Source organism: Pantherophis guttatus, chromosome 2 (genome assembly GCF_059756535.1).
Source record: "Pantherophis guttatus breed Tessera chromosome 2, ASM5975653v1, whole genome shotgun sequence".
Taxonomy (NCBI): Eukaryota; Metazoa; Chordata; class Lepidosauria; order Squamata; family Colubridae; genus Pantherophis; species Pantherophis guttatus.
This window is the reverse complement of record NC_142064.1, coordinates 202974027-202997769: the sequence shown is the minus strand read 5'-3', so window position 1 is coordinate 202997769 and position 23743 is coordinate 202974027. Positions and strand designations below refer to the sequence as shown.

General features: G+C 40.3%; 1 protein-coding gene across 17 annotated transcripts in view; it reads left to right on the top strand.

Annotated features, from left to right (window-relative positions):
• EBF1 (EBF transcription factor 1) overlaps nucleotides 1–23743 on the top strand; it is a 365951-nt gene that overhangs the window by 1859 nt on the left and 340349 nt on the right. For 9 of the 17 annotated variants that reach the window (XM_034401475.3, XM_034401464.3, XM_034401454.3 and 6 more), the window contains exons 2-5: nucleotides 991–1147; nucleotides 1603–1666; nucleotides 2593–2648; nucleotides 17721–17794. In XM_034401475.3, the coding sequence (XP_034257366.1) occupies nucleotides 991–1147; nucleotides 1603–1666; nucleotides 2593–2648; nucleotides 17721–17794 (351 nt within the window). Of the gene's footprint in view, nucleotides 1–990; nucleotides 1154–1602; nucleotides 1667–2592; nucleotides 2649–17720; nucleotides 17795–23743 lie in introns of all 17 variants that reach the window. The other 8 variants (XM_060688493.2, XM_060688494.2, XM_060688492.2 and 5 more) reach the window with 1 other exon arrangement.

Sequence of the window (23743 nt, the reverse complement as noted above, 5' to 3'; positions counted from 1 at the left end):
TTTGTGGATAGTCTATATATTTTTCTTCGTCAACAAGAATCCGACCCTTCCTTCCAGCGATTCCTTTCGAGAAAGGTACGCCCGGGACCTTTTCAACTTTCCAGCTACTTCCAGTCCAGAGCTCCCGGGAACTAAGTTCGACTGTCCTTCTCACGGTGCTTACTCCCAATTTCCCGTTTTCTGGGGTTCCCAAAGGTGCTTTTTCTGGAGTTGAAGCCTGGGCCTCAGTTTAAACCGGGCGGCTGGGAACCTTGACAGGTCGCGAAGACATCTGTCCTGCTCGGCTGGATCCCTTCTTCCCCGTCTCCTCTGCTCGGGAAGGGAAAGTGATGCGGGGACAAAGCCAATGTAAAATTATGGAAAAGTTTTGTAGGGATGTTTCCAGCCTGAGCGAGAGCGGGGCTGGAATCCGAGAGAGTCTTCCAGCGAACGAGAGTAGCGCTTCGGGCATCAGGCGGAGTTAATGACAGCTGAGGCCGCACTGACCCGACCTGCGAAAGCGTGGCCTTGGGTAGGCAGCGGGAGCATCCCCCGGGGCACTTCGAGCAGCCGGCAATTTTGGCTCGCTAATTCAGACTGCAGTGAACGGGTCGGGGGGGAAAAAAATCTAAAGAGAAGAGAGCCAAAGGCCTCTTCCTCCCGGGTTGATTTTTCCAGGGACAATTTTCGCGGTTTGGAAAGGCAGCGGTTACTTCGTGGTTGCCGAGGCCGGGGGTTCCTGCGGAGCAGCCACTGGGCTGAATGGCTCCGTTTCTCCCCCGTGGTGGAAGAATCACCTGCTTCATTTCTTCCTTAGAACTTGGGGAGCAGGCGGCATGAAATTGCCCCGAGCTTGGGGACCTGACTAGGACCCCAATTATTGGACCGAGCAGCTCGCTTGATGCTAAGGAAAGGCCTGGACTCGGCTGGGCTTTGCTTAATGGGAAGTTTCTTGGTTTAGGGGAGCAGGGCTGGGACTAAGCGCGCCTAACTCGGTCTCTTTGGCCGCAGCGGGGTAGGCCTGGCCCGGGCTCATTTCGAGAAGCAGCCGCCTTCCAACTTGCGGAAATCGAACTTCTTCCACTTCGTGCTGGCTTTGTACGACCGGCAGGGGCAGCCCGTGGAGATCGAGCGCACCGCCTTCGTGGGCTTCGTGGAGAAGGAGAAAGTAAGTGTACGTGTGAACGGGCGCTCTGCGCGCGCGTGTCATCAAATAAAAGATTGCCCTGTACTCCAGAGCTCTCTTGTTTCTGCCCGGGACCATCCTAGAGAAGAGACCCCGGCCTCTGCGGGATCCTTTCTAACTCACGCTTGGCCGACTCCCGCCCAGCAGTCTACCAACTTTTGTCCTTTTTTTACCTCCGGCTAGTGTCTATTAAATGTTTCCCTCCCGGCGCTTTTCCAATCTGTTCTTGGCCTTTTATCCATACCCAGAACAGATTGGGTTGAACTCTACCCCTTTGAGTAATGTCCCGATTTGGACATTGGGTTGGAGGATGGGGGGAGGCAGTAAAGAAATAAGTAGAAACTTGCGACGAAATCGGGATTTCGGGCTCTTTAGGAGCGCCTTGCTGCTCTGGTTGTTGGTCCTGCTTCTAACACTTGTGTGTCCTTTCGCTTCAGGAAGCCAACAGCGAAAAGACCAACAATGGGATCCATTACCGTCTGCAGCTCCTCTACAGCAACGGTGAGCCTTGTTCTGCCTGTGCTTGACAGCTCCGGGCGGGCTTTAAATCTCCAGGGAATTCCTTGGTTCAGTACGTCTGTTTTCCCCTGGAAGGGAACGGAAAGGCGAGGGGAGGCTTGCCCACACTGGGTTCAGGCTCGGGGTGCATTAGCCAAGGGACAGCAAAATATCTCCCGCGGTTGTCTTTAAGAAACAGAAACAGCAGCAGCAACAGGACCGAATAGCCTTTTAAAAACCAGAGTAGAATTTCTCGGACAAGCGGCCCGTTCCTCTCAAATGTCTCTCCAAAGGTTGCCGCCCAACCTTAAGCACACACACACACCCCAAAAAAAAGGAAAAAGAAGGAGGAAGTACAACTCCTATATAGACCCGTAATGATTTCAAGATTTATCAGACCCAATATTTTGCTTCGGTGGAAATCCAAATTAAAGAAGAATGTCCCCTTCACCTGAATAACAATTTTTCTTTCTTGTCCTCCTCCCGTCCCCCAAATTGGGAAGAAAAGCAGGGCCAAACCTTTGCCCAATCGATTAGGGTGCATTAAGTGTGGTCTGGGCAAAGGGATCACCTCGTTTCCGTTCCAATTAAATGAGAGACCCTGGGACGAGGTGGGGCAGGGGGCAGAGGACGACAGAAAGCAAACCCAGGACGGATCTGTTTTGAGCATTTATTGACTCTGAATAAATATATTTGCGATTAGCTTTGAGATGATGGAGAGGATACCAGTTAATTATTACGGGTTTCCAACTTTCAAGACCTTCTCCCGTACTTCAGGACCGCAAAGTAACTGGCAAGTTCAGGGGGAAAAAAGAAAAAAGGAAAGAGCTTTCTCAGTTTTTGACTCAGTTTTTGACTTTCGTTCTTTCGCTTAATTGTCCTATTTTTCCTCCCCCCTCCCCCCCCGTCTTCTCAAATACGGCTTCCAGGGATAAGAACCGAACAGGATTTTTACGTCCGTTTAATCGACTCCATGACAAAACAAGTAAGTCTTGCTTTCGTTCGTTTTCTTGTGAAATGATCGAAGTGGAAGAAAGCCGGGGTGATCGTAGAGATGTGGGGCGGGCGTGTGTGTGTGGGGGGGGGAAGCGGTTTTGGAGGCGGAGGCGTTAAAGAGCTGTGCATTGGAAATGGAAAGGCCGGGTTGGAAGGAGCTTGAGAAATGGTGGAAGCCGCAAAGCGGTCGGTTTAGTTAAGTGGCTGCGAATCTGGATTACGCCGGGATCTCTATCGGCAGCGGTAGTCAGGATGAGAAGGAAAGCGAAGAATAAAACGCGGGTGATCGCTCCCTTTTATGTGTCCATCCCGGCCTTCTTCCTGTTGGAAAATCCAACGTGCTGACAAATTCAGATTAGCGCGGGCGGGCGCGCTCGCTCCCGAAGTCTGAGGGAAGTTCGATCGGATAGTTAAGTTTCCTTCTCCTCCCGTCCTTTAGTTCCCGTCCTTATTCGGTTCTTGCCAGGTTTGGCAGGATTTGTTTTCGAAGGTATTCTTGCCAAATAGTTCTGCGCAGGACTCCAGCCTTAAACACCGTTGCTAAAAAACAAAACAAAAAAAAAAAACACAACAACCCTCAGGGTCAGAATAGGACCAACAAACCCCCCTTCCCTCTCGCTTGCAGAGAGAAAAAGAAGCGGCGAGAGTTTTCAGAAACCGCCCCGTCTCTTCTGTCGGGGCGAAAGACCCCCCCTCACGCCCAGCTTCCTTCCCAGTTCCATCCAGAGGTTTCCCAGCCCCTCCAAATTCCCAAGCCGCCTGCAAATCTCGGACGGTGGGTGCCAAAAAGAAAAAAAAAAAAAAAGTCCAGCGAGACGAGTCGAGCGGAGAATGAATAACGAAGCTTTCCTCCTAGCGGATCGTTGTTCAAATAGACTCTTAAAAAAAAAAAGAAGTGTGCATTTGCCTTGATTTATCGCCTTGAGCGACTCTGTCAGTTGAGGCGGTAGCCCTGGCTGAATTGGACCTTGGCGTAAGCTTTAGGGAAGCGCCTCCTGTGCTCGGTTTTAGATTGGCCAGGAGCCAGGGCGGGGTGAACCAACCGCGGTCTTAAAGGTACAGGATCACCGTGGCTCTCGCCAAGCTCCTACAGTGGGCGAGGGCCAAGCAGCAGCTGAGATCCGATTGCACTGGGAGGATTTACTTTTAGGCAAACGGTATTAATTTTGCCTGCCTACCTCCTCTTCCCCCCCCCTCCTCTCCCCTCCTCCCAAGGTTTAATTAGACCCGGTAGCTGTTTATAAAAATAAATAAATAAATAAATAACAGCTTCTGAAGGCTCTCAGATCACAGATAGTTCTCTCTCTTTTCTCCTCTTCTCCCTCCCCAATTTTAATTATATGGGCGAAAAGAAAGAGAAAAGCAACCCAGGAAAAGCAACCGACGCCCCGCCCCTGCCAAGCGATTCTGTAGCCACCTAATGGACCAAGTAGATAATTATATAAATAAAGACGTACGGTATTTATGTACTCCTTTGTAATTCCTGTGTTAGTGTTTTAGGGGAAGATCTTAAATCTCGGTAGATTTGCACTGGAATGGTGTCATGGATGATAAATACTTATTTTAGAAACTTGGTGCTCCAGAGTAATTTTGTGATTGGAAAAGCTCTGCCTTTGATACAGCCTAATTTCCATTATGGCATTTTATTACATGTTCACTCTCAGTGCCCTACCATTGTGGTTTCAAGTAAAAAACAAACAAACCTGCATCCCTCTAGACATACAGTAAAATATTGAGCTAAAGGAGATCATTTTATTCCTCTGAATCAAAACGTTGTACAGTGCATCTTTTTTGAAATTAAGAGCATGTCATATTTTTATAAGATAACGTGATAATTTTTAATTTCTTGAGATCAGATTTGTTTAACCTCAGGTTAATATTCTGAAAGTTACTAAATAATAGTTAATATTCTGAAAGTTACTAAATAAGCCATGCAATTTTATCTGATTCAGGATTTTTGTTTTTTTTTTAAAAAAACAAAAACAAATGGAGGGATGTTTAGTTTTTTCTTTTGCTTACTACGTTCACACACATGGTCGTAAACCAGCTTTTGGGTGTTTCAGATTCTGCCTTCTAAACTTTCATTTGCTTTTGGTAGCTTTCTGACACCAAACCAGAAAGGTCAAACTGTTGAGTTTGTTTTAGAACACTGTTCTTTGATGCTCACGAAACATCTTTTCCTGCTATTCATGGCTGCCTTACAATAGAAGAGAAAAGAAAAGAAAGAAATGGAGTAGTTGCAATCCAATTTATAGTAAAATTAGTGAGACAAATTCTTTTGAACGATAGTCTGTAAGAACTGACAGCAGAACAACTCCAGTCCTTAACCCACAAATCTTCAAAACTGCACCAGTTGACAGTACTTTATAAGTTTATTTAAAAAGGACCTCTCGCTGCTCTGAGCGACTGTTGTGTATGAGTGTAATTGCATAATCCTTTTTAAAAAGGAAATTATTGTAGTCATTCAAATTGTAGTCATTCAAGGGTTAATGCTTTTTCCTTTCAATATTGCATTTCTCTGTAGAGAGTCATGCTTTGGCCTATCATAGTTTAAAAACACCTGTTTACTAGGATTTTGTTTATGACTGGATGATTGTCAATTCACCTGCAGATTCCTTCTGGTAAAGTAAAACAGGAATGGTTACACAGCTTCTGTGCTGTTGTTTCCACAAGATCAAGCCACAGCCCAAGCTCAGTTGGAATTCAGATACAAACTATTATCTACTTAATGGCAACCAGACTTTTACTTTAAAACATTTTACATTTAACCCTAACGTTAGGATTAATTATTGGTTTAGGGAGATTAATTATTGGTTTAGGCAGAACAAAATTGCAGAATAACAGTTTTAGAGAATAAAATCCCGTGCTGATTTAATGCAATTAATGTTTAAAAAAAGATTGAAATTCCCTCTTGAGATGTGGCTGATGAGAATCAGAAGCTCGTAGAAACAAATGTTGATTGCTTTTTATTGAATGGATGAGCTTAGTTGGCATTGTCATGTTATATATATTTTGTAAAAAAAACCTAAGTTAATTTCTGGGTATATCAGGGAGCTTTGTGTTATGATATGTTAATGTTTCCAGAAAGCAAAAAGACTTGTTCTTTTTTTTAAAAAAAACTCAAATACTTTGAAGATTTTGAAACTTCTATCCTTGTTAATGAAGCACCTGTAAGACAGGTCAAGGAGTCTGCTAAATTGTTCATAATTGTCCAATTGTCAAGTTGTCACTTAGGCTTTAATACAGAATGTGAGGAATTTTGGAGAATCTTAAGTAACTTTCTGCTTGGAGTTAAGTTGTATGCAGCTTCGTCAGATGCTCCTTCAGTTTTTACTGTAATGCAGATTAAATATATATTGTCAAACATCACAAAGGAGGGGTATACTAGTATCTGAATCTTGGCACAAATTGGAATGGAGGGATGGCAGCTAAATGAAATGGTGACAGGAGCCAGCAAGTTTCAGCGGCACCGGCAACAACTTTTTGAGATCACACTCACTGTTTTGTGTGCAGCTTTAATGACTTTCATACATACATTCAGCCAAATTAAAATAGGCAGGGCTCTAGAGCAGTGATCGCTAACCGTTTTGCCATTGCATGCCAAAAGCTGGGGGAGTGCAGGGTAGTTGCGCGCGCATGTGCCCACACCCATAATTCTATGTGCCCTGCTCCCTCGCGCTTGCGTGTGTGACTCCCCCATGCTCCTCCCGCGTTTGGCATGTGATGGCACGGTGGGCACGGTAGGCCTGTTTTTTGCCCTGCCCAGGCTCTAGAGGCTTTCTAGGAGCCTGGGGAGGGTGAAAACAGCCTTCTCCACCCCACCAGAGTCCCTCTGGAGGACGGAAACACCCGTTTTCTGACTTCCGGTGGGCCCAAAAGGCCCAAAAATCAGCTGGCCAGCACGCACATGCATGCTGGAGCTGAGCTAGGGCAATGCTAGGGCATGCCCACCAATATGGCTCCATGTGCCACCTGTGGCACAAGTGCCATAGGTTCGCCATCACGGCTCTAGAGGCTTCTAGGCATATATGAACAAAGAGGCCTGGCCCATGAAAAAGGGAGGTACTAGTTTTATTTTTAAATTTGTAGTGGTGATGTCAGGAGCCTAGTCCACAAATTAGGCAAGTGAATCATGAAACCAACTGATTTCGTAAATTAATGTAATCCTTTTCCATAACTGAATATATTAGTTTATAAAGTATTTTCATCTACTTTATCGTTTATGATTGAGATTCTTATCGTGTTATTTATTCATTTTCTTTGTTCTATCAGCGTGATGCTGTAGTTGTGGTGGTCTGTAAGAAAATCAGGGAAAAATGCCGTGCTTGAGAAGTTGCTATCTAAACAATGAGTTCTGGGGAACCAAAAATATTATGCAAACATTGTCAATATCTTTGCAACAACCTACGTTTAGGGAAGAGACCTGGAAATAATTCTCTTGGAAAGTCTTGACATTGATGTTATATAGCAGTGTTTTCCAAACTTAGCATTTTTTAAGATGTGTGGACTTCAACTCCCAGAATTCCTCAGCCAATATGCTGGGAGTTGAATCCATACATTTTAAAGTTGCCAAGTTTGAAAAACACCATTATACAGGAAATTGGAATTCAGTTTGGGTTTATCTTGAGAAACAGAGAAGGATTGTACAGGAAAAAAAATAGAAATATCAATGTAGTAGTTGGCTGGATTGTGAAGTTTCAAAAAATTCAAAAGAAGGCAATGGCAAATCATTTCTGTATTCATTCAGTATAGATTTTCATGGCTGTCATTTCTTGACAGAGGTACATTTTGCATTGTTGTCAAGTATGTATCCATGATGTCTTAGTAGTCAAGTTCAGCTCAGAAGATAATTTTGACTGGGATTTTAGTAGAATTATTCAGATGCTTTTGTCATTGTGAGAGATCATTCAAGCTTATGGATGTAAACTCTGTCTTTGTAGATATACTCTTTTTCTTGAACCTGGATCAGAGTGAGTGAAATTTTAATAATGGTGTGAATCAAATGACCACTTTATACATCAATAGCTTCCTTGCCAACTTAGCATTGGAATAACATGAAGGCAGAAATCTAGTCAAGATCACTCACTGATTCTTTTGTTTTTCTTCAAAATACTATATCAGCAAGTAGATTTCCCTCCAACACAGCCTAAACACGGACATAAATCCAGCTGATTTCAAAATGTTTTTCTTTCTAACATGCGAGGCATTTAAAGATGCTGTATCATGTCATCTTTGATACTTCAAACCTTCTATGTCATTTACAGCAGGGATGCAGATATACAGTACTGCTCTCTACCTAAATTGATCAAGCTGTTGTGCCAGATACTGAATCAGTGAATTGCAAATGGCGCGGTTGTGAGGAAAATAGGAATCCGTGAGGAAAACAGCTCCTCAAGATCTCAGCTGTGGAGCCCAATGCTCTTGTGCAGTGAGGCAAGCTTGCAGTTCAGCCAGAGTGGATTTTTTTTTTTTTGCAGTGACTTGAATCCTTTTGCTTATAGAGCAGGAAGTGCAGGTGATTTCAATTTCCTTCTCTGAGAAGAATGTGAAGCTTGACATTTACATGCATGCTCAGGTCCTGAGTGTTTGGGAAAATGTAAACTCAACATAGTGGAAAATGTGTTGTTTGGAGTCGGGGGGTGAAAACAAAGCTGAGGATTTTGGAGAGACTGCCTGGGCCAGATGGCCCAATGCATTCCCAGTCTGGCTTCCAACTGCTCCCTCCTGTATAATATACAGCCATTTGTTCTGGGATATTTACGCTAGAGTTGTTTCCCTGCGAATGTTTGAGAAGCATTCAAAATGAACATATTAGTGGAGCTGGGCTGGGAAGGAGGGGGAGGGAAAGGGAGAGATTTATTTAATTCACATGAATTCCTGTTGATGAGCAGGCTGGCATGTTAGAGGAGGAGAATGGAAGCAATAATTAGCACCTTTTGGTTTAGTGCTGCTGAACAAGAATTCTCATATATTTTAGATCCCAATCTGGGCACATTTATTGCTCCCCATATTAAACTCTCATTGCAAATGATGGGAGGCTGGTCTGCTTTAAGAAATCAGAATTAGGGCATTAATGGCTAATTACACATTGCAAGTCCAAAATGTCAGAGCAGAATATGCAGGAAGTTGAGTATCTGAATTCTTAGAATTACATGATTGCTTTCTCCATAAGTAATCCTAGAGCTGTAACCTTCTAGAAAAGCACTTATTCTCAGGTTACTTAGATATATAAATTGGTGAGAAATGGGCTGGCATATTTCCGCTTTTCTTCAAATGATTTTCAAAGCCGTTTGCATGCAATTATAGTATAACAGTACCAAAAACTTCAACTATAGAGACAGATCTATAGGTATATCTACACAAGAAGTAAAGTCCGGCTAATATTAGTTGATACTTAAAAACAAATTAGTGGATACGTGAGTATGAATTAGCATAGCCTATTTCACATTGTCCCACACAGGAAATTAAAAATAAATTACCATGGCTGTCATCTAGTTGTCCCAATGAAACAAACAGGAATGGATCGGATATTTTAATATACACTGCTTAAAAAAATAAAGGGAACACAAGCAGAAGACATCCGAGATCTGAATGAATGAAATAGCCTTATTAAATACTTTGTTCGTTACATGCAGTAGTTTTGTGTTCCCTTTAGTTGTTTGAGCAGTGTATAAACTACTGTAAAGAACAAAGTATTTAATAAGGCTATTTCATTCATTCAGATCTCGGATATCTTCTGCTCGTGTTCCCTTTATTTTTTTGAGCAGTATATTTCTTAGCTATCCTGCTTTAGGCTGAAATGTTTTAATTGTACTTTTTAAATTAAATTTAATCATTGATCCTGTATGAATGGTAGAAGAGCCATTTTGTGAGTTCTCCCTCCTCTGAGTCTTAATCCACTTTATTTTAAAATCCTCCCCAATTTCATGCAATGGATTTTGGAAGGTGCAGCACAAGTGAATGCAGGGAAAGATAGGAACCATGATTCCTCATCTTCTTTCTGTTGGTGAGGGAAGCATCTTTCTTGAGTAAAAAGGAATCTGGATTCAAAGCCAAATTTGTATACTCGTATTCTCACTGGCTGTGTAGTGAAACAAATTAAAACTAAAAAAGGAAGTAAACAAGTAAGTTCAAAACATATGTCTTCACCTATGCGGGTTTAATACCTATTTGCAAAATTATTTTTAGTTCAACAATAATCTAACTTTAAACACTGGGACTTTCACTTCACTCATTTAACATCTTTTTGAAATATTAGTTTTTTGTAACATCTACACCTACCCCGATTTTCTGGAGTTGAGGACGGCAACCTTTCCACTTGCATGAATTGAGCATGGTGAATGTTTAGCAAAAAATATGTTAAAAACCCAGTTTTTGTTCAATAGGTGCAACATATGTTTTCAGAAAAAAAAAATTCTAGTGTCTTCTGAGACAGGAACCTGTCTTTCTGGCAGCTGCAAAAGTTTGAGATTTAAATTGCCTCTGTTTCCTTTCTGAAACCAAATCAATACATATATTTATGCAACCATGGCATGTGAGCACAGGCAGTGACTTTTAGTCAACAGTTATGATATGCATTTGTTAGATTATACCCCAGTGCTCAGTATTTTTGAGGGAAGAAACAAAATCATGCAAGAGAATCACTAGGAGCTGAGATACAGAATAGAGTGAGGGAGATTTTGATCTCCATGAACTGAGAGAGACACCCCCCCCAAACAAGTCTTATCTGCTCTTACAAGTGTAGCTGGAGACTCCCTGATTTAAAAATACATTTGATAGTCTTCTTTCTTTCCCCCCCCTCCCATCCCCCTTTTCCATTTACTCTGGTGTCATCTGGGTTTCTATTTCTTTTAGAAATAAGACTATAAGTATAAATGGACAATTATGATGATAAAAGTGACAGATTGGGTAAAATTGAAAAGGAATAGAAAAGAAAGTATATATTATTAGAATATTGGAGTTGCTCTGATACCAAACAGGGAATATATTCCACAACAAAGGAGAAAGAAAGGAGAGAGGAGTAGAGGGTAAGAAGAGGAGAGGGAGAGAGAGGAATGGAAGAAAGGGGAAAGGAGTGGAAGAAAGGACAGGGGACAGGAGTAGGAGAGAAGGTGAGAAAGGTGGAAAAGAGGGAGGAGTGGGGGAAAGGAGGGGGAAGTAGGAAAGAGGAAGGAGAGGAGGAGGGAGAAAGTAGAAGAGGAGAGGAGGGCGGGAAGGGAAGGGAAAGAAAGAAGAAGGAGAAGAAGGTTTGTTGTGAAATGAGGGAAAAGAAAGGGTAGAAGAGCAACCCTGAATGTAATTAAAATGCCTTATTTTTATGCTTTCTTTAAGAAAAATATGTATATGTATGACCAATTATATATAAGAGAATGTACATTTACATTATGTGTATAAGAAATAATAATGTGTATTGCTTAACACATTGTAAGCCGCCCTGAGTCTCCGGAGAAGGGCGGCATATAAATCGAACCAATAAATAAATAAATAAATAAATAAATAAATAAATAAATAAATAAATAAATAAATAAATAAATACTTTTGAAAAAAAATACATTTGATAGTGGAGCATGAAAGATTATCAGACGTTTGCTGTCTTCTGGTCTTAATTTAATACAAGATCCATTCAGTAAAATGATTGTAAGAAGATGCATTTGATTATATCATATATAATATCAATACAATATGCGTTATATCAAACTCTGGCTCTAACTAATATAATGTCTCTTCAGAATTTTTGACCAAAGCCATTTTTAGCCTTGTCTTGAGATGTCAAGGGTCAAGCCCAGATTTCACATGTAATGCAGGTGTTGTCTCAGTGAACTAACAACACTTTCTACATCTTGTTCATCAAAAGATGCTAAAATGAGTGTACAATTGCAGTTGTGAAAAGTGCTGCCACGATACACTTCCCTAATCATTCTGTATTTATAAAACAACTACTAGAGCAATATTTCTCCAGGTCAAAATATGTTAATGTCAAGAAGGGGGAGGGCTACCACTTTATAACCTAGTTCTCTCCTTTAATCCTGGTTTGATCCACAACTATTCTGTTGAATGCATTCTGAAGCCTGATGGCTCATCAAACCTTCATTGAAAAGATAGTTGGTTTACCCTGTTGCGAGGGAAAAACAAAACTCTTGAAAGTCTTTTCTGTACATGATCCGTACTGGACTCGTTTTGTGCCTCTGAACAGTTTCCAGCAGTGTATGGCCCTGCCTTTTGATTCATACAGTTCCTTTAATAATAGCTGGTGTTCAGAAACCGGGGTTAGCCCCTAGTGCATTACAAGCCTAAAGATGTTCTGCACGTAAGCAAAAGGACTGTTGATGTTAAACACAATAGACAGGCGATTAGATAATCACACATGTTGAGTCCATTTGTTCATTATGGTTATTTAACTGGCCTTCTTTTTAAATAGCTACCTGGAAGTTAAGTAAGCATAGCAGTTCGAAGGAGGGAGAGAAGGGAAGTAAAGAAAGAGAGGGAATTAAATCTGCTCACTCTTGTTTGCAGCTTCTAGGGAAGTTGAACTTGCTTCAATTAAACTCACATTGACTTCTGTACCAACAAGACTGGCCTGTGAGCATGGATAGTGGTGGAGCTTCAGCATCTTTAGTTCTTACTTAGGGAAAATTCCTTTAGAGTCCCACTGCGCTGCATTAAATGCAAATCAATTATTCACTGTAAAATGCCATCACCTTAGTCTTTGTTAGCTTTTTGGCAGTGCCCAGAGAACATGATAAATCAGCTGCAATTAAGTCTGTGGTATTCTTTGATTCCTGCAGTCAAACTGCAGTTCTTAATCATCTGCCCCATAACAATGGTCACGCACAATGCCTTTTTATCCTAGTCGTATTTTTAAGGTTTAAAACTTTGAATCAAACTTTTTTTAAAAAAGTGAAAGAACTTGAATCCAATTATAATACCCCCCCCTTTTCTCTTCTTCATCCTTTTTCTGACTGTAACAATCTCTAAAGGATTCTAGGGTACTTTAAAGATACGATGTATAGTCAATTGTAATCAAAGAGTTTCCAGTGAGTGCAATAGAAAATGTGTGGAAGTATGTTTCTTTCGACAAATATGATTTGCTATTTACCAGGGTTAAATTCTGCATATAGGTATGTATTCAATGATTGGCATAAGCCCCTGTTTGCATGAGAAAAGTGTTATGATTGCTATTTTACAAAAATAGCATTCTTATTTAGTGATTAAAGCATCAATCTCAACACATTATGTTGAAACCAGTTCCTAGCATTTTCATAGGATTTATTTGCATGTCATTATCTAGATCCAGAACTTTATTTTCTTCATCATTTTCCCAGATGTTTTGAAAAGTACATAAAATCACGTTTAGGCAGTTCAACTGAATATATAGGTTTATTGTAAGCTAAAACTCTCTACAAGAATCTGAACTACTAACAGTCAAAGCAAATTGGTGGTAGATAAGAGTCAATGGAATTCAAGGTGGACTGCTCTTAGTTCTCATTTGGGCTCAGCAGCCTGGTCATCTTCTACGTTTGTAATTATTTGGAGGTATTTCAGTGTATCATTATAGCGTATAAGCATGCCAACACCTTTACACACAAATTCTTGGCTGTACCTCAGAAATCTCCCCTCTGCAAGCCATTGCTGGATCACCATGAACACTTCTAACCTCAGGGTCTACTGTCTATGGAGATTCTTAGTCATCCAGGTCAGGATTGTCCCAAAGGTGCTTTTTCAAGAGGCAACTAGACTTTCTGGTTTTTCTTTGAAGATGTTTCGCTTTTCATCCAAGAAGCTTCTACATCTCTGATGTTCAGGGAGGTCAGTGACCACCTCTGCCTGCATTGGACAGGTCACAGGAGAGGCCATAATCATGGCCTCTTGTTCAACTAAAAACATTAGTTGTGCTTCCATACGTGCTCTTACTTATGTAACAAGCATTTGCTTTTTAAGATGTGGGGAATTCTAAGCAGGGGCCACTTTCAAAGGGTTGATTTTTTCCATTTGCTCCTGAGTGGCAAGATGACCCTGCACTCCCTTGTTTGACTTTCCAAAGAAGCTCAGCGGGATGGCAGGGACTGTTGTAAGTTTCAAGAAATGCTAAATACACTGAGAATAGGATGAGTGGTGTAGAATATTGGGGTACCAAACCCTATTTAAGGTTGGAAGGGCACAGAGTTAGATTCCTAATATCTTCAAGATCTCAAACTCTCTGCCGTTTAGGCTGTGCTTGAGTTTCTCGTTTCAAAAAGTAAGGTTGGCATCCAATGCCGTACAAAACTACAGCAACATCAATGCTATTATTTATGGCACTACTAAATCTTATTAAAATATAGTGTACTGTGCTGGAGTGTGATAATACTATGTTTAAGCAATTACTTTCGCTGGCTGAGATTCATGACTGCTGTTCTGCCCCCCCTCCCTTTTCCTCTTGCCTTCAGTGGGCAGCCTTTTCAACGGCAAAGTCACAGCTGTGCCAAATTACCTCATTTTATGGGTTATGTGATGCTTCTGCTTGTTGGCCAAGGCTGTTTAAATTTAGCCCTCCCCCCACCTCCACACGTATTAGAGAGTTTTATTGATTGTTTATGTTAAAGAGGCCATAACCAGAGGCATTGGTCTGAAAGGTAGAATTTTGATTTTCTATTCCTTTAAAAAGGATGTGCCAAAAAAGACTGAGTGATGCTGTTGGCATCGGATAATATGGAAATGTCTTCTCGCTGAGCCCAATCAGGACCAGAATATCAAGCTATACTGAGTTATAAAATACCTGAATGTAAGCACACAAAGAGATGAAGGGTCCCAAATTCTTACTATATTTTAAAAGTCTTTAAAAAAGACTTAGACGAATTTTGAAAGAGTAGGATCCATGAGGAGTATTCACTCTTGAGCTGTTGAATGGACCAAATTCTCCCAGGTAGGGTAACTAATTTAAAGGCTTATATAAGAAAGAGAATTATCTGAATACAGTAGCAATAGCACTTAGATTTATATAACGCTTCACAGTGCTTTACAACTCTCTCTAAGCGGTTTACAGAGTCAGCCTATTTCCCCCAACAATCTGGGTCCTCATTTTATCGACCTCCATCGATAAAATGGATCGGAAGGATGGAAGACTGAGTCAGTACAGGTAGTCCTCAACTTATGACCACAATCGAAACCAAAAATTCTGTTGCGAAGCAAGACAGTTATTGAGTTTTGCCCCATTTTACGACCTTTCTTGCCACAGTTGTTAAGCGAATCACTGCAGTTCTTAAGTTAATAGTATGGTTGTTAAGCGAATCTGCCTTCTCCATTGACTTTGTTTGTCAGAGGGACTCAAAAGGTGATCACATGACTCTGGGCATTGCAACTGTCATAAATATGAATCAGTTGCCAAGCATCTGAATTTTGATCATGTGACCATGGGGATGCTGTAATGGTCGTAAGTGTGAAAAACCCTCATAAGTCACATTTTCCAGTGCCACTGTAACTTTGGTCACTAAACAAACTGTTGTAAGCCGAGGACTACCTGTAATAGGATTTTGGGTTGATGGAAGCGGCATTTGGTTAGGTTTTCCATTCTAGAGGACTGTGGCATAGGTGATTGATTCCTGAAGTGTTTTGGAGATCTAGAAATATCATTGCATTTATAATGGAGGCATTAAAAACAAACGAAGAAAAACCCACATCATCTCTTTGACATATGAACTGTGAGCAAATTAGGAAAGATTTGAAATGTGAAAAGATGTGATTTGTGATACATAAACAGACAAGAAGGCTTGTATTCCTTCATCTGTTGCCTTGAGGAGGAGCAAATTTGAGAAGAGGCCTCTTTTCCTATCTGGTATAGCAAACTTGGGGAATGCTAATAAAGAAAAAACACAGGAGCCCCTGCCCTCCAATGTAACTGCTCATCCTAGTAAAAGGCACTCACTAATGGTCGACTTTTAACAAGGTAGCAAGATGGCAGGAAAGGTTAAGTATTGCAAATGTGATCTTCAGCCCGGGAAAAAATATCAGCCTCTGCACAGCGGTGTTCCCTGCATGAAGCTGTTTGCCACTTTTTATTGGACCTCAATAAATTGCTTGCTAGACATTTCAGCAAAATGGCCTTTTCCTTTCCTTTGGCCAATAGGTGCCATGTCCCTTGCCTCAATTCTTTATTGGCAGTTTGGTTGGCAATTATCAGGTGAAACCTGTGCCCGTTTGGGCTTGCTGATAGTTGCACAGCAAACTATTTTCTAGGGAGCGGGTGGGGGCTGCCAGGAAGATTTCTCCTTTCCCATCCCACTGACAAAACGGTTGTATGCAGAGCCATGTTATGGTTTAGAGTTGTGTAGAATGCAAGCACTTATAAAGAATCTGTGGTTGCCATGTAGACAAATGTTGCCTAAATTGTAGAGTGGAATTGTCACTGGAAAAGCTGCATTTGGCTAAATGGCCTCTTTTTTTTTTTTTTAAATCTTCACAGTCTATTCCTGTGTCCATTTTATAGAATCGTAGAGTCCAATCTCTGTCTGCCATATAGTAGAGTATAGTATAGTAGAGTGTAGGTGGACATTGAAAGCATTAACTTTCAATTCACAACTGAATTTAGAGGGAGAGGAAGTCCAGTTTCACCTTGTGGCTTCTAAAGTAGGAGTTTTTAAGCCACAGCATACTGAGCAGACCATAATGGCTGGTTCTCACACAGTGTTAAATCCCAATGGGTGAACGACTCACATTTCAAACTAAGCCAAAACAAGCAACTACAGAGTTTCTTTGCCCTGTGGTCACTATGGCTCAGTGGTGGGTTTCAATTTTTTTTACTACCGGTTCTGTGGGTGTGGCTTGGTGGGCATGGCATGGCTTGGTAGGTATGGCTTGGTGGGCATGGCAGGGGAAGGTTACTGCAAAATCCCCATTTCCTCCCGATCAGCTGGGACTCGGGAGGCAGAGAATAGATGGGGGCAGGGCCAGTCAGAGGTGGTATTTACCGGTTTTCCAAACTACTCAAAATTTCCACTACCCGTTCTCCAGAACTGGTCAGAACCTGCTGAAACCCACCTCTGCTATGGCTGTGTTCACATAATCAAAGTAAAACAGAACTCTTAAGATTCCAAGGGGACTGATCCCTTTTGACGTTGCCTGCCAGTGAGTAAAACTAAGATATATAGACAGAAGGAACTGGAGCCCAAAGACAGACAGTTCTTGACTGACCCAAGACAATCACCAAAACACAGATGGAGTAGTTTATCTTTTTTAGCTGTGCTCAGTAGTTGGTTGGCTAGGGAATTCTGGGAGTTGAAGTTCTACTTATCTTCAAGCTGCCAAGGTTGAGAAACATTGGTCTAGAACAGGGGTGTCAAACCTCACGTTGTCACAGCATCGTCACGTGACGTATCGGGACTTTTTTCACCTTCGCTAAACCGAGCGTGGCCGTGGCCAGGAGTTTGACAGCCCTGGTGTAGGAAGTCAGTTCTTTATATTGACAAGGCTCGAAAGATACTGAAAGGCCTATCCTGCTTTATCCTCTTGTTTTCTAGAACTTGTTTATTTGCATTTACAGGAATGTAGTTTCCTTTAATTTGTTAGCACATTTAACCAGACAGGAGTTGTGAATCAGGTTCTGTACACAAGCTGCAGCTAGTTAAGTACACAACCATGTTTTTTTGAATTAAAAATATAGTCACTTTTCATTTTATGAATAGTCTCCCCAGTGTTCTGAGTCTTTCGAGGTTTTTTTTTTTAACACTATTAAGTTTATGTTTTATTGAAAAGAACATTGTGGTTGTCTTGACTACTAAAAAACCCTGTCCTGTGCACTGCTCAGAAGATGTGCATAATGTGACGGTTAAAACAGAAGCAAGAATGCTGAATTGAAGCTTACTCAGTTCAGCTTCTGGGCTCTCCAGCAACAAATCCTGAGATGGGATTTTTGTGTTTTTATTTTTCTCCTCAAGGATGCAGTCTGTTTATGCCGAGGTCGCTGGTTTGCAACGTAGTTATGCATTCATGTCCCGTGACAATGATCATTTTCTCCAACTACATTCACTTTGTGACAAAAAAAATAAAAATACTATTCAGATAAAATTCCCCTGTCTTTTTCCTCTAGGCGATAATATATGAAGGCCAAGACAAGAATCCAGAAATGTGCAGAGTTCTGCTCACCCATGAAATAATGTGCAGGTAAGAAAAATCTGTCATATCTTAATTAGCAAAGAAAAAATATCTCTCTCTCCCTCACCCCCTCTCCCTCTCCCTCCCTCCCTCCCTCTCTCCCTCTCCCTCCCCTCCCCCTTTCTCTCTCTCTCCAAAGCTTGGTTGAATCTAAATTTATTTTGGGATTTCAAGCATTCTCAACTTTCCTTTGAAGAACCACCAAATCTGCTCAGTGTGAGTGTAATAATCAGCAAATGTGTCACTACCATGTTTCCCCGAAAATAAGACCCTGTCTTATATTTTTTTGAACCCTGAAATAAGTGCTTGGCCTTATTTGCCATGCGTTCAAAAGCCCGATTGGTCTTATTATCAGGGGATCAGTGGTGGGTTGCCCCTGGTTTGGACCGGTTCGCAAGAACTGGTAGTAAAACGGCAGGAGGCCCCGCCCACCACCACGGATGTCGTCATTGGCGATCTGCGCATGCGCAGAAGCAAGGCGTGCGCGCTTGCTTCGCTCGCTCACATGCACGATCCCATTGCGAACCGGTAGTAAAGGTAAGTAGAACCCACCCCTGCAGGGGATGTCTTATTTTGGGGGAAACAGGGTAAATGATCTCGTTTCAATGACCTTATTCAAGCTTAATCTTGAATAATATGGAGTAAAATGCCATTTAGTGATTGGAACCTTTATCCTCATGGAAAATGTTTCTGAGAGAGAGAGAGAGAGAGAGAGAGAGAGAGAGAGAGAACATCTGAAACTCAGATACTTATGAGCATTTATCCAACATGACCTTCACTAGGAAAATTATAACCATTAGGTCATTGCTTTCATAAGAGCCTTTGAACCTTTGATACTTCAGGTAAACAAGAACATGGTCCTTATTTTCTGCAGGGATGTGTCTTGTAGACTACTTATGAAGGACGTAGTGGGGGCAGAGTGAAAAGAAGGGTCTGTAGTCCATGAAGGAAATCTATACAGGTAGTCCTTGATTTACAACAGTTGGAACCAGAATTTCTGTTGCTAAACAAGGTCATTAAGTGAGTTGTAACTGAATTTACAACCTTAAGTGAATTACTGCAATTACTGTTAAGTGAGTCATATGGTCATTAAGTGAATCCAGGTTCCTCCACTGACTCTGAAAACGGCTGGGAAGGTCACAGATGGCCAACCCACGACCCTAGGACACTGCAACCATCATAAGTACAAGCTGGATGCCAAACATCCAAAGTTTGATCATGTGACCATAGGATGCTGTGATTGTCATAAATGTGAGGACCAGTTATAAGTAACTTTTTCAATGCTTTTGTATCTTTGAATGGTTGCTAAATGAATGTTTGTAAGTTGAGGACTACCTGCAGGACTACCTACTTTATCTGTCCAAGTTTATTGGTTGCTCAATTCAAGCAGACTCTTGGGTTGTTGGACCTTTGTAAAGGTTATGCTTGTTGTGTACCCCTCTCCCCCAACTTTCAATGTGATTCTGTATTCAGACCCAGCTTCATAGAATCAGGTATAAAGTGAACTGAGCAAGATGAGTCCCCCTGGGTGATTCAAGCACAATCTTCTTCCCCTTTTAATTAACAAATATGCATTTCATCTTTGGGGATGATGAAGGATCATACTTCAGCAGCCAGTGGTTGAATTGGTTTGTGTAGCTATGAATAATAGCTAAATCAGCAACAATTAGCAGCTCAGATACGTTCAGTGGCACAAATTATGACAGCTGATGATTTCAGGAATGAAAACGGATTATTTTTTTAAAATTCAAGTGCATAAATTATAGAAATTGTGCTAAAAGAATAGGCCAGGATCAGCCCCTCCCTCCTTTTGGACTGCTTAATTTCCTCAGCCTACTGTCTTTTTGTTGCTTTGGAAAATGTTTTTTTTTTACTCCAGGTTGTCCAGGGTTAAGAAGAGTTGCATCAAACACAACTGTAGAGCACAAATTTGAGAAAGTTTGCTTTTTATAAGTAAGGCTCATCAACGTAGTTTATCAGTTGTGGCTCACCCATTAAATGAAATTAGCATTATCATATATTTCAAGAATTATTCATATAATGAAATTTTAAGGGAAATAATGTTTTCCAGATTAAGTGACCTGAAGTATGACTCAGTGACTGAGTGTATATATCAAGTTAAATTATAATGTTTTTTTGAGGTTTTTGTTGTTGTTGGATTAGTGTGATTTGTGAATCCACTATTCTGGGTTTAAATTGTGTGTGAATCAGGCCATTATGATTTATTCAACACTTCCTGATTTTAAAGAAATCTAGTTATGGTATATAGTACTTCAGTAATGGTCTGAATTCTCAAAGTGAAATGTGGCCTCTTTACAGTTGATACTCAGTTTTTTTGGCCACAAACTATATTTTGCTTAGGTGATAGGCAGAAATCCAATAGAGGAAAATCTAGTAAGCTAGATGCTAGTTCCCACACAGAGAAGATTAAAAAGTTTGATAATAAAGCAGTCTATTACCTTGAACAAGACTGATGGAAACTGTGTCTCTCACACAAAAGATAGAAATATCTAGCATGTTGCATTGCTCAGAGGGAGGTGCAAGAATTTTGAAACTTGATTTTCCTATAAATAGGACTCATTTTGATATGCAACAGTTGCTGCCATTCTTTAATAATGACCTCTTAGCTCTCCTGCAATATATGTACTTATTAGATGTTTTTGTATTCTTGAACACTTGTTTACCTGTTTCTAGTTCAAAGTATCTGGGAGTAACTTCATGGATTTGTGACTAGCAGTTGTATTAACTATACCAAGTAAAATTCATTAAACAGTTCCTGGAATGAAGTACAACATAAGGAACACTATTCTTTGGTTTTATATTATTTATCATGTTCAGAAAGATTTGAACAAAAGAAAAGTTGGGGGAAGGTCAGTAAGAGCTGTAGATGACATTAACATGGATGGATAAGCTAATATCGCAGAAAAAGGATTAGGCAGAATGTAAATTGGTAAATATTCGACAGGTTTTTAGTAGATGTCCAAGTTTCTGATGTTAATAAAAAAACAGGAGATAATTGTCTTGTAATCACTTAGTCTTAGTATTATTGGAGAGTAGCTTGCCTTATGTTCTTTTTTAGATAGGAAAACAATTTCCCATTACTTGTGTATAGAATTTTAGCATCGACCAAAATCTTCAAGTGTTGTGTCAACAGAATCAGGTGTGCCAAAAAGTGTCTGAGTACATAAATACATAGAATAGAATAGAATGGAATGGAATGGAATGGAATGGAATGGAATAGAATAGAATTCTTTATTGTCCAAGTGTGATTGGACGCACAAGGAATTTGTCTTGGTACATACGTTCTCGGTGTACATAAAAGAAAAGATACATTCATCAAGTATCATAAGGTACAACACTTAATGATAGTCATAGGGTACAAATAAGCAATCAAATATTAGGAAACAGTCAATATAAATCGTAAAAATACAAGCAACAAGGTTACAGTCATATAGTCATAAGTGGGAGGAGATGGTGATAGGAACTATGAGAAGATTTGTAGTAGTGCATACATACATGCATACATACATACATACATACAATACATACGTGCAGTTCCAGTATAATCCAAGTTTATTATTTGTTTATGCATTTATATAGTGCCTTACATAGTCATAGAGATTTAAAAAGAACTCATAAGACAAGTCCTATATAGTATATAATCAAAAATTAGCATTACAAAAAAAAGCAGTCAAGGTGGAGGTAAGATATAGAGCTATTCATAGATTAGGGAAAAACCCATGATTATTTCAGCTACCTTTACATTGGCAAGCAGTTCCAATGCTGCTGATGTCTCTTGACTTGAAAACCCTTTACTCAGTGTTGCCACCATTTAGATGTATTGCTGATTTCAATAGATCTTTATTGTTTTTCTCTGTTTTGCAAAGCCACATAAGCAAACTGGAAAAAAAAAAAAACCATCCTGATTTTTACTTAAAACAAGAAGCAAATATCTTAAAATATCTAGGTTCAATTTTAGTGTTCTGAGATGTTCACAGAAGGTCATCATAATAGTATACTTATATGAGGCTGCCTAATGTTATCCCACAAATCTCTGATCGAGTGTATTGCAACCATATTTTTGACAAATAAGGAAACTTGGGTTTTGTTGCTTACACATTCCTAGATTTGCTGCCACTGGCTTTCTAACTGTGGTAAGCGCAGATTGGGATGTGCTGAATCTGCAACAGGGGTCCAAATGCAGTTTCAATTATAAGCATAAAATTAGAGTCTGTTCCCCATTAATCAGCCCAGCTAATTGCTATGCACTACCATTAGCCATATGGTGTGAAAGACAGCTTGCTCCCTCTAAGATGAAATTTCTTCATTCCAGAAATGAAACAGTGAAGGCCTGTGCTTCAAAATAGCTTGTTATAGATACATAATTCCTAAACAACTTTCAACAGTGCCTTTGATCAAGACTAACAGTATAATAAAATTATAAGTTTATATCATCAAAATGGAATGTTCACGAATAGGGATCCTCTGAAGAGAAGGAAACAAAGAGAAACATGTCAAGGAAGAAAAATCATAGATGAGTCTGATTGGAAAGCCAAACTGGATTAGAATTTCATTCTGCGTCACTGTAAGCCATGGTTCCTTTCACAATTGCCTCATAAAGGAGAACATGTTCTCATGCCAGCTTATGCTGCTCTGCATGCGTGGAAGGTAGCAGAAATAACTTCAGAAACTTATTTACAAAATGTGCTGTACATTTGGCTCATCATGAGAATGTGCTCCAAATCCACAATTTTCTGTATTCAGTTTAATTTCTAATGACATACTAATGTGATGAATATTTTTCTAGAATTTCATAGCTGTTATATATGTCTGTGGAGGGGCAGGTTTCAAGGAAATAACTTTCCTAAAACTACCTGATACACTTACAATTTCAATGCGGTACAAACCAGAACCTGTCTACCTTTACTGTTCATTCTTTAGACAGCTGTTTAAAACAAAAATGATGAGTAAGTTCTGGAGTGGATTTCTCAATGGATTTTACTTTGTCTGCTGTAAACTGAAGTTAATACTTTCATTCACTGTTAACTTATTAATTCTGCAATTATCCAGAATTTAAAAAGGTGATTGAAACAATAATATAATATTCATTTCTTATTTATTTTATTTATTTGTGGGTGTTTCATCACTGGAGGTTTGTCCAGAATGGTATAGGGCAGGGGTGGGCAAATGTGGCTCTTTTACAACCTGTGGACTTCAACTCCCAGAATTCCTGAGACAGCTAAACTGGCTCAGGAATTCTGGGAGTTGAAGTCCACAGGTTGTAAAAGAGCCACATTTGCCCACCCCTGGTATAGGGTCTTCTGCTTGAGCAGGGAGTTGGACTAGAAGACCCCAAGTCCCCTTCCAAATCTATTGTTCTGTGGGGTTTTTTTGCTTTTTTGCTTGTTTCTGAGAGATTTTGTGGTTTTAGCTTCCATCTCCTTTTCCTCCTCTTCTGTCTTCTTTGCCTTTCAATTAGTCTTGACTCCTGGCAACTGCCTGGATAAGTCTCTGCCTTCTCCCAGGCAGAAGAATCTTCCATTTGGCTACCAGGTTATATGAATTTATGGACCAAACCAGCTGGTATGCATGATATTTCACCTCTAAGCCATTTTTCAGGCTTAGTCTGATATGAGAACTGGTCTGCTGTGAAAAGTCTCTGAATTATTTCCCTGTGTTCTGGTTTGTTAATATTTTCCCTAAGATACTTGATGTTAATTCCCATCATCTTCAATAACCAAAGGCCATGACACCTGGTTGAGGGGGGTCATTTTATGGGAAAGATAATCCAAACTATTACAAAATTAGAATAGGGTTGCAGAAAGTGCTAATTTTTTGCAAGATTTATGGTGCCAGTCAGATTTTGTTCGTGCCATATTTTTTAGTCTTTATGAACTAAAGTCTTCCTTTATTTGTCTCAATAAAAAGTGGAGGAAAAGGGATTCTATTCTGGCTTTG